We start from the raw sequence: 16874 nt of genomic DNA, 5'->3' as shown, positions 1-16874 counted from the left end.
CAACCCTGATCTGATGCCAGGTTTAAAAAACAAACAACAACAAAAACACCAAGATAAATGATTTTGTGTTGTGCTTGCACCAAACAGCCTAGACATACAAAGAAAATGGGAGCTTGTCACATGTATTGTATTATACGCAAGTCGCTTAGTCTGTGGTTACACCAGCAGGGACAAAAATGGTCTCGCATACAAGAAAAAAAAAGAGGGAGGGGAAAAGCCTCTTTTCAGAGTTTTTGTTGTTTTGAATGCATCTGAGACTTTTTGGTGTGTGTCAAGAGTTTTTTTTTTTTTTGGGCGAATTTGTTTAAGAATTAAATGTTATTTTTGGCCCACATGCCAGTTCCTAAAAGTGCGCTGTATCATATAGGGTCTTCTATTACTTCCGGACTTCCGGGTTTTACACATCAACGCCGTTTCTGGCCGCTGCTGGCCGCGTTCCAACACTCGCACCCCCACCCCTGCGCCCTTCAACCGCGCGCTCCCGCTCATCGACGGGAGGGCGTCTCGGCTATCTGAAGTGCTTCGGATACTGAGAAAGACACTACACACTCGCAGCCTCGCACCCGTCGACGGGAACGCGCAACCGAGGGGCACAAAGGCGGAAGCGCATGTATTGGGACGCAGCCCACATGTCACAAACCCAAACCGGAAACGGAAACAAAGTTGATGGGTGAAAAACCTGAAGTCGGAAGTCCCGCCTCCTCCGTGGCAGATAGTCCATAAAACATTTTTAATAACACACACACACACACACAAATCTAATAATGTTTAATGTGCCTCCTGTTGTCTAAACATGGCATTCTTTCTGATTACTATGTGGAACATTTTGCAGCAAAATCCAGCATTTTTATCCATCTCCATTTTGCTAATTGCTGACAACTAAAAATTACATCACAGTTGCTATCAGGTAACGACCATTCACGGCTCAGCTTCAGAAAGCAGATGCACCGTGATTGGTTGTTACTTGTGCAACTGTGATATCATTTTCAGTGGACAGCAAGTGGCAAAATGGCCACCCTGTGTGATGGCTGCTTAAAGTTATCCTTTTAAAAGGTGTAATTTTAGATACACTTTACTGTACGGTAATGCCTTTAATTGAACTCATCTTCCTCTACATTCCTTTGTTACAAACTGGGCTTAAGCAAAGTTCTCATTTGCAGATCCATTGGAGTGTTAAAAGCCGGTCACTTGTCACATCCTGCCCCATGTTTCATTTCATTAAGCGCTTCATTTCCCTGGGCGCTCACTATGACAGATGAGTTCATTAGGTTGTCCTCATGCAGCAGCTCATTGACCTTTGACATGAACTCCCCTTGGCCAAGGGGCAGCACGGTGCTGCATTCCGCAGAGCAACTATTCTTTGAACTGTCATATGGAGGTTTAAGGTTCGCTCTAAAATGTTTGTATGAACGCATTACAAATAGTCTGGTGAGTTTTTTACGCTGAGATAGCCTGAAGCGCGAGTTCAGCTTTAGAGGTTTATGATTAAACCAATGTTGACAGACTGGTTTCTGTTCAGGCTTCTCCCGGGGCAGCTAAAAGGAGGACCTTGGTTGCGGCTCATGTGTTGATTCATTCCAGTTGTTGTCAAAGCACAGGAAGACGCTGTCGTCTTTTGTGTATGAGAGCTCTCTGCAAACATGGTGAGTTCACAACCTCTGACACAAACCTGTTGCAAACCTTCGGTGTAAATCTCTTTTAGTAGTTAATAATTTGCATCAAATTGTATTAACATTGATCTAATACTGTGTTTTTTTTTAAATTGCATGGCATTGTTTATTCTATTTATATTTTCATGGCATGTTTTGTGCATGCACATGTACAGTATGACGCTAGTAGGAGAGTAGGCGAGGCTCGAGTCTGCTTATTGTTCGCTGCTGCCACTGATCAGCAGATTAGAGCGTTGGTTGCTATGATACCTGTTGATGTCATTGCTCTCTTGTAGGCGCTCATGTGTTCTCTTAATCCAACAGCTTGCCTGGGGACATGGCCTTTTAAAATGCCCACTTGCCTATAAACGAAAAAACAAAACAAATAAGAGTGCATGATCACGAGGTGTGACAGGAAATTAGCATCAGACGTGTAATTCATGTGATTCCGCATCATGTGCCAAACGACCAGGAGGGTAGGGTGGGGGGGGCAAATAATCCCACCCCCTCATGACTACCACATACCTTTGTACCAGCCTGTTTTAAAGCAAAGAATGCAGCTTCTCATTGTTTCCAGATGAGATTCCTGCGTAGCCAATCAGTGTTTGCGTTGGTGTAACTGCCCCCCTCTCGCTCCCTTGTGTCATTCCAGGCTGCTAAAATCCAAACTTTGACTGAAGAGGAGCGGACTCATCTTCTCCCACTGTTGCAAAATGCCCAGTGGGTGGAAGTGGTGGGACGGGACGCCATCTACAAGGAGTTTCTTTTTAAAGATTTTAATCAGGTTCACATACTCACACGCAATCCATCGGTATATTGTACAGCATATTGACAATTGGAATTAATATTCTCCCACTTAGGCCTTTGGTTTCATGTCCAGAGTGGCACTACAAGCAGAGAAGATGAACCATCATCCCGAGTGGTTCAATGTTTACAATAAGGTACTGTGTGGACCCCCACATATTTACAGTTCGGCATTCACAAATTCATGTTTGGTTAAAAAAAAAACAATAAAAATTAAAAAATAAACTTAGGGTCTGTTATTCACTGACACTATCTTTTAGCAAAGGAACACTGCAAAAGTGAGTTGAGGAGCATCATTGAGAAAAAACAAAGTAGTGTTTTGCCGCCACCTTGTGGCATCTAAAGGCAATTATAAACCTTTTTTGTGTGGCGTTAATTACTCACTTTTGTTATTGGTGGAAGGTCTTGGTTCCTATCACTCGTGAATAACTACTAATTATCAACAATGGTGACAGATAAATATGGATAAACAACTTTTTTTTTACATTACACATTTGCATAATCTAAAAAAGTTGTATAATGTAAAAAAAAAAAGTTGTTTATCCATATTAATCTGTCACCTACCATTGGTGATAATTAGTGAGTGATACAAGTGATTTTTATATTACACATTTGCATAATCTAAAAAAAAAACATTAATCCAGATAATGCTGTTTGATCTTTTTTTTCTCATCACTATTAATATATCTATTTAAACTAATTCAAACCAAAACACGTGTAAATACGTTTTTACATACTTTGTCCTTCACTCCCAAAAACGTATTTATATGTTGTTTTTTTAATGCAAGAATATACAGAAGGCTTTGATGCAGCTTCTGACATGAAGAGGTGGCTTAAAGCAGTAGTAGTGGTAGTTATTAGGAAAAAATGCCAGCAGGTGGCAGCAGAGTATAAGAGATCAGCAATGGCCATGTTGCAACAAGCTCTTTTTGCCAGTGTTTTCAACAGGTTTGTGAATAATGATGAAATTTAGTTATATTTTAATGCTAATGTCTGCAAAAACGGAAACAAATAAACAGAATATTCTGTGGACCTTGCAAAATCAGTCAAAATCCATTAAAACAGCCGGGAGCGAATGGGGTTGCTTCAGTGAAAATGGCTGGGAGTGAATGAGTTCATATTGTGACTTGTTTCATCAAACCCAAACATATTTTCAGTCTAGCTCACACATTAAACTGTTTTGTTTCAAAACAATAGTGATACTAATGTGCGTGCATTGCGCCCACCCAGGTGCAGATCACGCTGAGCACACACGACTGTGGGGGGCTCTCGCAGCACGACATCACTTTGGCCACCTTCATTGACCAAGCCTCTCTGATGTGATCACAAACTGGAGATGTGTGACTTACATTTATGCTAATCCGTGTGCCTAAGATACCCAAAGAGTAACCTTTTGTGTTATGTGTTGAATATTGCACAGGCCTGTAAAGTGTCAAATGTGTTTTTGCAGGTGTCTGTTTGTGGTTTGGTTTTGCACACAGCGGAGTAGCTGGTAGGAACTGTCAATGTGAAATGTTCATTTGTCATTTCTATATCTTACGAAATTCTAATTCATTTTTAGTTAATGGGTGGGGGGGGAACACATTTGGAGATAGTTTGATATTTTGGCGACAACATTATTTACAAGAATTGTCTCTTATTTACACCAAAAGTGCTTTGAAAAAAAATATACTAAAACACTTTTTTGCCAACTTTTCTTTCCTTCTTGCTTTACCAACAACAACAACACCCCCCCCCCCCACACACACACACAGAAACAAAACAAAACACAGTATATGTATTTTATTGAAAACAGAACACTAACGATTCCAAGTCTTAACACTAAACTGCTCGTTGTTTACAATGTGGACTTTTTTGATTGTAAGTAACCATTGCGGTTATTAAATGCAACTTAAATGAAAGTAGTATGACCGGAAACCTCTGTAGGCACAGAGGTGAACACTCGTTATTGCTACAGCATGAACACATCCATAGAAACAACAACATACAGTTCGTCACTTATAAATCGCTATTCTTTTGACTGAAAAGTCAACTGTGAATATTCATCTATTGAGCTGGGGGGGGATTTTTGCCATCAGTTTTGGAAGCAGGCACTATCTGAATCAATATTTACAACCCTGATAGGAGTGCAGCTCGAGCATGTCAAAACATTCGATCATTGGAAAACTATTCGACATTTGTAAGAATACGAACACCCACTGGCCTGATAAGCTATCAATAAACATGATTACAGTTTGTTAACCATTATTACACAACAGTCCCCGTTCTATCATTTCATAAAATAAAACAGTTATTGCACAATTCCATGAATATAAAACATGGTCCTTTCGAGTGCAGAGGTGAAAATATGTTGTCTGGTCAATCAATAAGCCTCAATCATGGCGGATCGCAATCATTTGTGTTTTTCCTGCATTTAAAAAGAGAACTCAAATGCCCTGACAGTGTTAAAGGCGCAACTTTTAGAAAGAAAAGCAAACAGTTGTTATGCACGTTTGCCCCCAAAGTAAAAGTACAAAGTGAGGTAGATTGAATTAGGGCACAATTATCAAAACATGGGCGGCGACTCAAATGAAGTCAAGAAACAGATACAATCGCTTCAACCATCTTTTTAAGCGGGATTATTAAATATCTTGTTTTCAAATGGGTACGAAAACCAGTACAGCTGTTAAGCTTTGGGTTACACTAGCTGTTTAATTTCAAGCCTGACATAATGTGATATATAAAACGCTCCCATATTTGAAGTCCAACTACACCTGTACAACAAATGCACATTAATTGAAAGTTAAGTGCTATCCAACGAGGATGACCAAGTGGTACTATCGCGTGGTTTAAATCGGAACCCGGATTTGTTCCTGCAGTGCTTTTACGTTCAACGCACAGTTGGAGAACAGTTTTCATAATATGCAGATCGCAAGTACAGCACACCAACAAGCTCTCAGTGGTCTTTTGCTGAGTCATCAAATTGTGGACATGACAACAGCTAACTGAAATGTTCCGACTTTGCTATGCAGATTAATATTGAAATGAAACACATTCACAACATTTGAATCAATTGAAACGCCAAAACTCATTTTAAGAGAGTCAGTCTGAGTAATTGTCCTGTGGGGTGATTAAAAGGACGTCTTGTGCTTTCAAAAACCTTTGCAGGCGTTTTCCGTGCAGCGATGCAGGATAAGGCAACCATTCAGCCGTGAACTCGGAGCAAGTTTCCCACGTGCAAGCGAGTTCAGGACAACCCTGATCTATTTTTCAGTGGGCTTTACCGTTACCGTTCATGTGGCTGGTGCTGGACTTGGGCACCTCAGTGCTGTACAGACAGTCCAGGAAGCCTCGGGAGAGCTCCGTGACCATGGACCTGTCTGGGATGGACTGGGCCATGCCATAAATGGCTCCCTTGGAACAGATGGGAAAGAGAATAGCAGCATGTTAGAGCCCGGGTTCAAGTGTCACCTCATTTGGACTTTCCTAGAGTACGTTGAAGTGTACTTCCACATCTGCATACATTTCAAAAACACACCCTCATACAGTGCACATGCGGCCATCTTTGACAAAACATTAAGTACTATAAGTACAACTACTACTACTACAAGTACTTCAACTATTATTACTACTACTACTAATAATAATAATACTGCTGCTGCTACTACAAGTACCACAAGAAGTACTTCAAGTACTACAACTACTACTACTAATAATAATAATAAACCTGCTGCTGCTACTGTTAGTACAAGTAGTAGTGGCAGTACTTGTAGTAGAAGCAGTACAAGTACGGCTACTTGTACGACTAATTACTACTAGTACTACTACTATTAATACATTTTTACTACTAGTACAAGTACGGCTACTTTTACTAAGTACTGTTACTTTTACTAAATGCACTACTAAAATTACTACTACTACAAGTATCACAAGCAGTACTACTACTGCTACTACTATTAATAATAATAATAATCCTGCTACTGCTACTACTACTATTAGTACAAGTCGTAGTAGCAGTACAAGTACGGCTACTTTATTAAACAAACAACAGCTTCTACAAGTACTAATACTATAAGTACTAATACAAGTACTGTTACTTTTACTACAACTACTTGTAGTAGTAGAAGTACAAGTACTACTACTATTACTATGTAGAGTAATATAATAAGTACGGCTACTTTTACTACAACTACTACGATAAGTACTACTATTACTACTACGAACGAGTACCACTACTAAAAGTAAAACTACTACAAGTATTACTACTACTTTTACTTTTTTCGCTCCACACATTCCCATATTAACACATCTACAGTTTTCCCTCCTTGCTCAACATTTCTTGACCCGTTTCAAACTTCAACATGTTCAGCTCCTTCCAGGTCATTGTCATTCCATTTCAACTTCATTCGACATTTCAAATTCCATATTTTTTATTCCGCCTCTTAGTCTTCACATGCAATTTCTGGAGAAATTGCATTCTCTAGTTCAAATCCAATTATGACACAAATGATTAACCATAATACTACTATTATCTATCTTTAAATACTTCAATTAGTCATATAATCCGACAATAAAAATCAATTGGAGATAATGATGAATAATTGGGAAAAGTGCACATTGCGTGTCCGACGAGTCATCTCACCTTCCCTGTGGTTTTCTCTTTGGGATTCTTCATAATGATGGCAACTTGTTCCCTGACATCACCAACAAAGCGCTCCACCACACCTGGCTGGGTGTGCAGAACTGTGCAACAAATGTGGATGCTGTCGAGACATGACAAGATTGTCACGCAAGCGCAACACACTGCGGAAGGTTGGAAATGCTGCTACCTGGCCTCTACTCACCTGGATGGATACTGAAGCGTGTTCAGATTCCAGCCCTTTGACGTCAGTGCGTTAGACAGCCGGAAAATATCGAAATCCTGTGAGCCAATCGCCACCACTGAAACTTCAGGATCCCCGAACACAAACACACCTTTTGTCTTTCGAATCCTGTCAATCGGGACACAAAAATGATCTTTTGAATGTTCCCAACTATCAAAAATCCACAACTGCGCAGCGCTTACTCTGCTTTGATTTTGCGTGCTACACCGATGATCTTCCGAGTGGCGTCCACGTATCCGTTCTCGCCCACGTGCATCATGGTCGCCCAGCAGGCCGCCACAATTCCTCCGGGCCTGGAGCCCGCCACGGAGGGCGAGGCGTAGATGCCGCCCTGCCAGTCGGGGGCCACAAAGTACTGATAGTGACGGTACTTTTTATCACTGTAGAGAATCACTGAGGAACCTTTGGGAGCGTAGCCATACTAGAGAGGAATGAAAAAATAATAATTACACATCCATCCATTTGGAAATGCGTCCAAAGAAGAACATAAAATGCATCTTGTTTTGTTTATATACTGTAATGTGTCCATTCCAAGAGGTTGCATAATATTAAACAACCAAATTCAGAGTGATGAACTTTTTATATGAGCCAACTACTTTATTATACCTCTAGTACTCTACATGCAACAAAACGAAACATTATTTTACTCAGCTGGCTCTACTCAAGTTACATTTGTCTTCAACTAGCACTGCTAATTTGTGAACTAAAAAGTGTGGAACTGGTTGAGTATAGCACAAGTGAGACAACAGAGACGTTTCCAGCAAAAACTGTAGTTTAATTTTGTCAGGTTTTACACTTAACCACTCTGTGGACACTAGGGTTGCAAATAACGAATATTTTAATAATCGATTAACTTTTTAAATTATTTTATAGATTTATTACATTTTCAAAACAGAACAAGTTCTAATTTCCATCTCTTTATTCAAAAACAGGACATGATTTCTAACTGACAATGCAGAGATGACAGAATGCGCAAAACAGAAATGAATTTAGATTCAGTTCCTTTTCTAAAGCAAATGTTTACAAATGTTTTATTTTGACTTATTAATTGGCCAATATTTACTGTTGAGAGGAAGAAATTCCAAAGTGTTGGACAATTTAAAAATAAAGTTGATTCCAAAACAAGAATTGATGAAAAATATGATTATCAATTAATTTTATATATTGTCGATTAATCAGCAGGGATATCCAAATTCTCCATTTGAGGGCCGCATACAGAAAAATTGAAAGATTCAAGAGCCACTTTAAAATTCTTCAATTTGAATTGATTAAGCAATAGAATAATATAATTTCAATCAAAATTAGATTAAGAAAGAAATTATATATTGCTTAAGTTTTCTAACAGCAGCCGAAGCCCATCGCCATATTCAGAACCAAAAAAGAGCAAACTGTAAGATGACTATTTTTAAAACCGCTTCTAGAGGATTATTAATGCAATATGTTCATAAATCAGACCTTAACACAGAGCAGAAAGTGGAAGAAACAATTTTTGCTCAGTCTCTATTATATTAGTCGTGAATACTTCATTTGTATCATTTAACTAATCTTGCGGATTAAATGTCAAATGTCATTATTATTATATGCCGCGAGCCGCTGAAAAATGGATGGCGGACCGCAAATGGCCCCTAGGCCATAGTTTGGACACTGATGTTTGAATAGAAGTTAAAAAATAATATTTTTTAAAAAAAAAAAGGGAGCAACATTTCCTCACCTTGTGAGTGTCTGCGGAGATGCTGGTAACACCTTTCACCCTGAAGTCAAACGGTGCGAGGGCGTAGCCAGCCTTGGCCATGAAGACGATCAGAAAACCGCCCAGACAGGCATCCACGTGCAACGGCAGGTGATAGCGCAAGGCCAGCTGGAAAACAGGTCAAGAAAGTATGAGAGAGAGAAATGCGGCAGTTTCCATACAGAACCAAATGAAAGGAGAAACACTTCTGCTTCTGACCTTGGCAACTTCTTGGATAGGGTCCATAATCCCGTGTGGGAACTGGGGGGCGGAGCATACAAGCATGGCCGTGTTCTTGTTGATGGCTCTCTTCATAGCCTTGTTAAGATCAAGGAGGAGAAACAAAATGAAATAACTCAACACTTAAGTCAAGTCACACATGCTTTATTTCCCACTCACCTGGACATCAACCCGCATGGTTTTCACATTGAGGGGAACGTGAACGAGCTTCATCCCAAAGTAATGCGCCGCTTTGTCGAAGGCCGCATGGACGCTAACTGGCGCCAGACTGCAAAAATGGCAACAAAATCATGTTTGGCATGGTGAAAGCTTCTCAACTACTGTACAAGTGTATCTTAATAATTCAGTGTTTCTCAATTAGGCCCACCATAGATAGAAGAAAACGTTTCGCACCCCCCACAACTCTCCGCTCTGACTATAAACAGTATTATTTGTCTACAAAATTCTAAGTACAGCTCTACATAACATTATATCCTTATTGAAATGCACCTGTAATTAATAGTTAGCGGTGTTAGCAGTGCATGAGACCACCTATGCTAGTGGCCAGCAGCAGCTAGCATCCTGTGAGCCAAAATTGGCCTGCCACAAATTATTGTACGGCTTGACAGATGTGGTTGATGGAAGAAAAAAAAAATCCTGATAATCAGGGATGTCACAATATTCGCGGTATTAAAAGTGCCTTGAAGTCAAATGAAGTGGATCTTACATTTCTGGGTATTTGACACCTCGTTCATAGGCCATGTCTCTGTACGCCTTGCAGGCCATCAATATGCTCTCCGTTCCTCCTGAAGTTACCTAAATAAAAAAGTCAATATATGCTGTCCCTCTTTGTGTCAATTCATGTAACACCGTACATCAAGAGGGAATGAAGGAATGAGCTTACTGTGCCACACGAGTTGGGTCCACCATGGAAAAGTGTGCAAGCCATTCTGACGACCTCAGCCTCCATCTTTCTTACACCGGGAAATATGTCTGGATGAAGTGGGTTGCTCCATGCAAAATCACCATACACCTTATTAACAAGGAGAACAAATTAAACCACAAAAATATCTACTTAGAGTAATGCTCTTGTATTTTTTGGACTGTAAGTCACATTTTTATCATAGTTTTGCAAATAAATTAAAATTAGAGCTTGGACTGGCATGGAAAATCATGTTGACTTTCTTTTGGCATTGGGCCAATACTTTTAGTGCATCACCATCAGTGGCCAGAAGGTGGCAGTAATATACCAAAAGCACCCTCCAATTGCCAAAAGAAATGGAAGAGGATTTTACAGTACCAAAAGGCGCAATAACCCACCATGATTCTACCTTTAGCCACAATGCCACGCAAGATATTCTAGTTAAAGGGATACTTTACAGCAAAAAGTTTATATTTTGTCCAGAATGAATTTGGTAACTTTATTATTTTTCATTTACAATTAATACCTTTTAATACTATTTTTTCCACTTGCTGTCAACTGAAGATGACATCACCTGCGCTGAAGAAGTAGGTAACAACCAATCATGGCTCAGTTTGCTGACCAAACCCAGAAAACAGGTGAGCCATGATTGGGCGTTACCTACTTCCTCAGCGCAGGTGATGTCATTTTGGAAAAATTTGTTTTTAATGTTATTAATTTTACGAGAAAAACAATGAAGTTATCAAATTCATTCCGGACAAAATATTAACTCTTTACAGCAGAAAATGGTTCAATGAGTCAAGTATCCCTTTAAGGTACGCCATTTTAATTGTGTGGTCATAGTGATTGTATGCCTAAAGGCACCGGGTTGCAATGGATGCAGAGATGACAACATTTAACATATACTGTAATGCGATGCTATACAACGCTAACTAGAAAAAGTCCATTTGGAACGGAATGGAATGGATTGTTTTGGACATTAGCAGTTGCGTGCTGCTAACAAGGGAGCTCTGCTAATTGTGGCAAACATGAAATTGTGACTCCTCAAGCATATGGCGGCCTGAGGCAAAGATGTTCAGAGTGACGCATACCTTCACCAGGAGTTTAGTGAGTGTTTCATCGCCCCAGTACACTGCGCCGGAAACGCAGCCCTTCTGCCACTGCACCTCATCTGCAACAACACATCGCTTCAGAATAACAGTCCGCAGTCGGTTTGGAACGTTTTGAAATCGATGTCCAAGTTGTGGTACTTACTCAGAGATTGGTACTCGCTGATCTTGTCCAGCACTTGGCTGTGCGAGAGGCCTTTCGAGGGCAGCTTTTTAGTGTAGCTCATGCCATTCTTCAGAGTGCACAGACTGACAGACATGTCATCCAGAACCGTGTCCAGTTGTCTCTGAATCTATTATGAGAGCAGAATTACTTAAGCGACAATATCTGGGAGCCGCGGAGAAAAAGATGTGATATTATGCTCAGTGTGCTGTCGAAACTTCATGCCAATTTGTTGTAAGATGGCCGTGACAAGAAGTTAGTGAATGTTATCTCCAGTCAGTGCACAATGTTAAGTGTGCCAAAGGTCTATCCCCCCCCCCCCCTCCGCACTCAGTCATCAGACGTGACTCATAAGAGAATCAGAGGATACAATTAGTCAGTGTACGTACCGCCCCGCCGACAAAAGGTAATTTTCTGATGAGTCGAAAGAATTGCTTCTTCATTCTGGAAAAGAGACCTAAAACCAACAAGAACCAGACAAGGAACTTGCGTGAAATGCTGGCACCTCAACAACCACAATTTTTTCACAGATGACTATGACACATAATCACATGTCCCTCCCAAAAAAGCCCACATCAGCTGGTTTGATGTGATTTAAATTCAAAACTGTGCTCACTTTCTTGCTGGAAGAGGAATCCTTTCAGCCATACGGCTCCCAAGGTGATGACAAGCGTCACTCCGATTATCTGCCATGCCTCAAAATCCCTGCAGTGCGCGTTCACCTGCCGCCGGCCCTCCTCCAGGTAGATGAGCACCATCTCCTTGTATGCCTCCAAGGCACTCTGGATTAACGCACACAAACGCATAGTTGGGATTTCAAGGTTTTCTTAGCACGGTTAGACATCAGTCGTACGGTACGTAAAAACGGTAAAATATCCAGTACAAAGATCTCCAGAAGTTAAAAATGTCCCTCAACATTAATACATAATGCCCCATGAATATAATGGATGTACTTACATCCGAAGGCATTGTATCAGGTTTCCCCTCACACAAACACTCAGCAGTTTCCCGAGTGCAAACGGCTCACACTCTCCACCGTGCTCGTCTTCCTCCAGGCAGAAGAGCGAGCTAGTTTGTCAGTTTACTCAACTTCTATCACTACAGACTCCGCCCAGCGGTTTCACTGCTAATCAACGCACGCAGACGCCCGGCGGTAATGTTTAACAATCCACCTGCAAACACCTCAAATCATCCTAAATGTGTCATATATACTGTATTTGTAAATCTGGTGTGTTTAAAGTAACCGTAAAAACGACTAATAATAAAAGTGAGATTATGTACACTTTAATTTGTCATTATCAGTGATTTTATTTTATTTTTTTACGACAATAGGTTTGATAGGATGAGTGCTTGGAGGCTCACCTCAACTACTATCTGATAGAGTAAAGCTTAAGGTTCAAAAAGATAACATCATAACTAATAAGCAGTAAGAACACTCCATAACTGCGCACCTTGGGCAGGTTGTGTAATTATTTTAAGTATCCTAAAGTCAGCGATGCATCAGCAGAAAGTGGTGACGATTTCTTTTTTCTGATATTAAACGCATTTCGTTTGAATGAATAAAGAGTGGAGGGATGCCAATGAGCTGCTGTTTGTTAAGATATCAAACAGGTTTGACAAGGTAAGCCAAGCTGTGCTAAGTGATAGATGAGCTGCTAACAGGGACCACATGTTGACTTGTGAGAGTTCATGTTTTAGTCAAAAGTGGCAGAATTACACCACGGAATTAAGTACTAAAATAAAAGTAAAAATAACATTTTACTGTCACTTACTAAGTTCTCTGCACACTTAACTCCAGATGTGCTCATTGTAAACTGAGTGTCAAAAAATAGCTAAATTGGCAAATGTGATAGGAACTGAAAAAACACATCTACCTAAAACACCTACGTTCACGTTCTTCCATGATCCCAAGATCTCTCAATCAATCAATCAATCATGGTGGACTTGACCTCTCCCAGTTACATCTTTTTTTTTAATGTCATGTCATAATTTGCCTAAGTAAACAGTAGATAACTAAAGTACAAGTAAAATGCTGTAAGAAAAAAACAGCAAATTGATTAATTGTTAGTTTTTTTACTCCGTTCATAAACTTGAAACATCCAATGTTGGAATGGTTGTAAAAGGAGAAAACAGTAATTTTTTAGTACCTGCCCGCAACCCACTCATTAGGGCTCTGTGACCCACTTTTGGGTCCCAGCCCACTAGTTGAGAATCACTGTTTTAGTCTATTAAGATAGAGGTGCAGGTCCCTGCATGTCAAAGCTTCTTCTTCTGTCATAAAAAAAGAGATTAAACCCTATCTCACATCAGTTCAAAAGGCAAGTCTTTCCACTTTTACACGTACACATTTTCTCTTGGTCCCACCCACTGAACCGCAGGTGTCAAACTTAAGGTCCGGGGGGGACCGGCTGTGGCCCACGGCATTACTTCAAGTTGCAATGCCCACTAAAGCAAATACTGTCAAGTGTGAATACTTCATGTTTGTTGATAAAGTGTTTGGTTGGGGCATTTTTCCATTTTGTAGTCTGTAATAAAACTGTATTTTTTCCACTTTTAAACATTTTTTAAAACAAATATCTTCTTGACATACAATTGAACAATTGTTGTATGCTTAAATATTTGCGTGCCATCATTTTCACAGATTTCTGATTTAACATGTACTAAGTGGATACAAGTGTGGCATAATGGTTAAGGCGGTCACCCCGGAAAAGCATGATGTCATGGATTCAAATCCCGCTTTGTGCTTTTTTTTTTACAACAATTTCTATATGCTCTGCCGGTTTTTGTTATGCTGATAAAAGTCTATCTTCGATGGCAAAACAAAATGAAAAGTTAAACTACGTGAAAAGACACAGAAGCGGCTGAAGCAAGGCAGGAACCACACGCCGTGCATGACTCGGTCCGGCGAATGACCAATAAGACACGTTCACAGCAAAATAGCGCTAGCTGCAAAATATCCACTGCCTAAAACATAATTTGTTTTCAACAGTATAAAGTATATAACATCAACTGCGCGTTTTTTGTGCCAATGTGCCTACATTATGTTTATATGGTTTTCACAGCCTTAACGGCCACCCCAACAAAAATGAGTTAACTATTTAAATTTAACCCATTGAAAACACATATCCAAGTCTATTAGCATTATCTTACTCATTGTTACTCCCCTAGACTGAACAATGTAGAGGCTTTTTGTTGTCTCAAAGGGGAGGATGTGTTTTCATGGAAATGAACTGGTTATGAAGTGGTTTAAAGTTGCAGGTCACACACAATAGTTCGCAAAATGATTCAAATGAGGAACAAATTGCTTGACTCACTGTCTCATAAAGTAATTGCAACAACTGTAGTCATTATTGTGAGTTATCTAGTAGGCAGAGGAGAGATTGATCTGTCAGAGGAACCGCCCTCTGCTGCCCCCTTAGTTTTGTCTCTGTACAGTACTTGTGTCTGTTAAAGAGTTCATTGTCCTCCTTTGACACTTAGTAACTCCACATCACTCTTGTGACCAAAGCTTTGTTTAAAACTTCCTGCAGGCTCAAGTTGAACAGGAACTCAAATTTTAAACTACGGGTGCCACAATAAACGATTGTTAGAAATGTATACAGTTTTGTTTTGTTTTGTTTTTTTACAGAGGAAGGGCCGTCCGTTAACATAAATTTACAGATAAAGCATATCATTCACTTTTGAGTGCGTGGACTGCACAGGACTGCTCATTGCTGTCGCCTTATTGTCTTGAGTATGGCAACAGTTCAACCAAGATGTTCACGTAAACAGTTGCGCAACTAGCCATAAATCGAACCGTAACACTTTGACATCACAGCTCACAACTAAACAAAAGCATGTGGACTTAGAGCATCCTAGAGAGAAAAACAGCTCGGCTCATTATTTGACGTCAGTGCTGATAAACAAGTCTGAGCCGTGTACCGTCTTTTAACAATTATCACCGTTACCAGTGGAACTGTGCCGATATATCCATAAACAATGGGAGAATAAGTATCACTTACCCAGTAATCCATGTTGCCAAGACGGTTTACGACCGACAAACTTCTTTTTTTTTGAGACAAAGGAAAGTCACCTCCAACCGGCTGCTTCTTGTGGTCTTCGCTCTCATCTACATGCTACTACTACATAACACAACAGCAAGCTAACTAGGATACGGGAAGTAAGCGACAGTCTGCGCACGCTCTGCGCATGTGCAGATATGACAACATACTGGATAGCCCAATCAATATGTCTCCATAATATATATTTTTTTTAAATTAATGTTTTTTGTACTGTTTTTCTATTATCTTTTAATTTGTATTTTTCCTTCTTTTTTATTTTATATATTTTTTTTATTTTCAGTAAGAAGCGTGTCTGCAACTAAACATATACAGCTACAGATACACTGTTGAACAGAGTGCTGCATAATATTATTTACTTCACTTCACATACTTCGCAGTATAACCAGTTTGAAAGAACTCGTCGTACTCTTCTTGTGTTGATAAAATCTTGCTTCAGACTTATATGTCCATCCTTCCTTCCATCTGAGATGTACATTTATACTTTTTGTCTGTCACCATCAAAGACATCACAGAGACACTCACAACAAAGCAAATAATTGGCACCAACTATTTACAAAGAGTGCTGCAAAGCATGCTGGGAATTGTGCTGCCTCACCATCGCTACAGGGATATGTACAAACCTCACCACTTCATGGCTATAAGAATTGTTGTTGCAGTCAGAAAATGCGTGCAGACTTCTTGGCCACAACACACTGTCGCATTTGATTGTTTCACAACTTTTATTTAGCCATCAGGAAAATGTCACTGCACACCACCAAACAAAAAAATGACCCAAAAACAATGGATACGGTTAACTATGTACCTTCTGCCTTCTATGAAGGGCATTTAATTGTCACTCCTGTCCACATTTATTAGTCATTCACCATAACTCGATCAATTCGAATGGGTTGCAAGCAACCATGGGAAGCGTACAGAGATTAGGAACATTTTAAGTACTAATGAGACTCGAAGCCGCCGTGACGTCACATGCGTTTACGTCAAAAGCACAACCCATACTATTGATTATCGCCGGGTGTGGTGGCGCGCGCCTGTAATCCAAGCTACCGGGAGCCTGAGACTGCCGGATCGTTTGAGCTCAGGGTTTCTGAGCTGCAGGTGCACTATGTCGAGCGGGTGTCCGCGCTAAGTTCGGTATCGATATGGTGCTCCCGGGGGAGCTCGGGACTACCAGGTCGCCTAAAGAGGGGTGCACCGGCCCAGGTCGGCAACGAAGCAGGTCAAAGCCCCCGTACCGCTCAGTAGCGGGATCGCGCCTGTGAATAGACGCTGCAGTGCAGCCTGAGCGATACAGTGAGACGCAGTCTTTTTGTACTTCGCCTCTTTACAAAAAACACCCATATAGTAGCATATGTTTAC

At 40.3% G+C, this 16874-nt stretch overlaps 2 protein-coding genes across 2 annotated transcripts; one reads left to right on the top strand and one right to left on the bottom strand.

The window, feature by feature from the left end:
• Window positions 1–1519: 1519 nt before the first annotated feature.
• On the top strand, window positions 1520–4144 carry pcbd1 (pterin-4 alpha-carbinolamine dehydratase/dimerization cofactor of hepatocyte nuclear factor 1 alpha). The gene is made up of 4 exons (XM_077581721.1): window positions 1520–1643; window positions 2302–2433; window positions 2510–2590; window positions 3684–4144. Exons 1-4 carry the CDS (start codon window positions 1641–1643, stop codon window positions 3774–3776), a joined length of 309 nt encoding a protein of 102 aa, XP_077437847.1. The 5' UTR covers window positions 1520–1640; the 3' UTR covers window positions 3777–4144.
• Window positions 4145–4220: 76 nt separating this feature from the next.
• On the bottom strand, window positions 4221–15616 carry sgpl1 (sphingosine-1-phosphate lyase 1). Its single transcript, XM_077581719.1, has 14 exons — window positions 15459–15616; window positions 12074–12239; window positions 11847–11914; window positions 11440–11587; window positions 11277–11356; window positions 10168–10296; window positions 9991–10079; window positions 9444–9552; window positions 9264–9362; window positions 9027–9173; window positions 7498–7736; window positions 7277–7423; window positions 7075–7195; window positions 4221–5846 (listed from the first exon to the last, which is right to left on the bottom strand). Exons 1-14 carry the CDS (start codon window positions 15468–15470, stop codon window positions 5703–5705), a joined length of 1698 nt encoding a protein of 565 aa, XP_077437845.1. The 5' UTR covers window positions 15471–15616; the 3' UTR covers window positions 4221–5702.
• Between the last annotated feature and the right edge of the window lie 1258 nt (window positions 15617–16874).

The sequence above is a fragment of the Vanacampus margaritifer genome, chromosome 12, assembly GCF_051991255.1.
Source record: "Vanacampus margaritifer isolate UIUO_Vmar chromosome 12, RoL_Vmar_1.0, whole genome shotgun sequence".
In the NCBI taxonomy this organism is placed as follows: domain Eukaryota; kingdom Metazoa; phylum Chordata; class Actinopteri; order Syngnathiformes; family Syngnathidae; genus Vanacampus; species Vanacampus margaritifer.
This window is presented reverse-complemented; position numbering and strand designations above follow the sequence as displayed.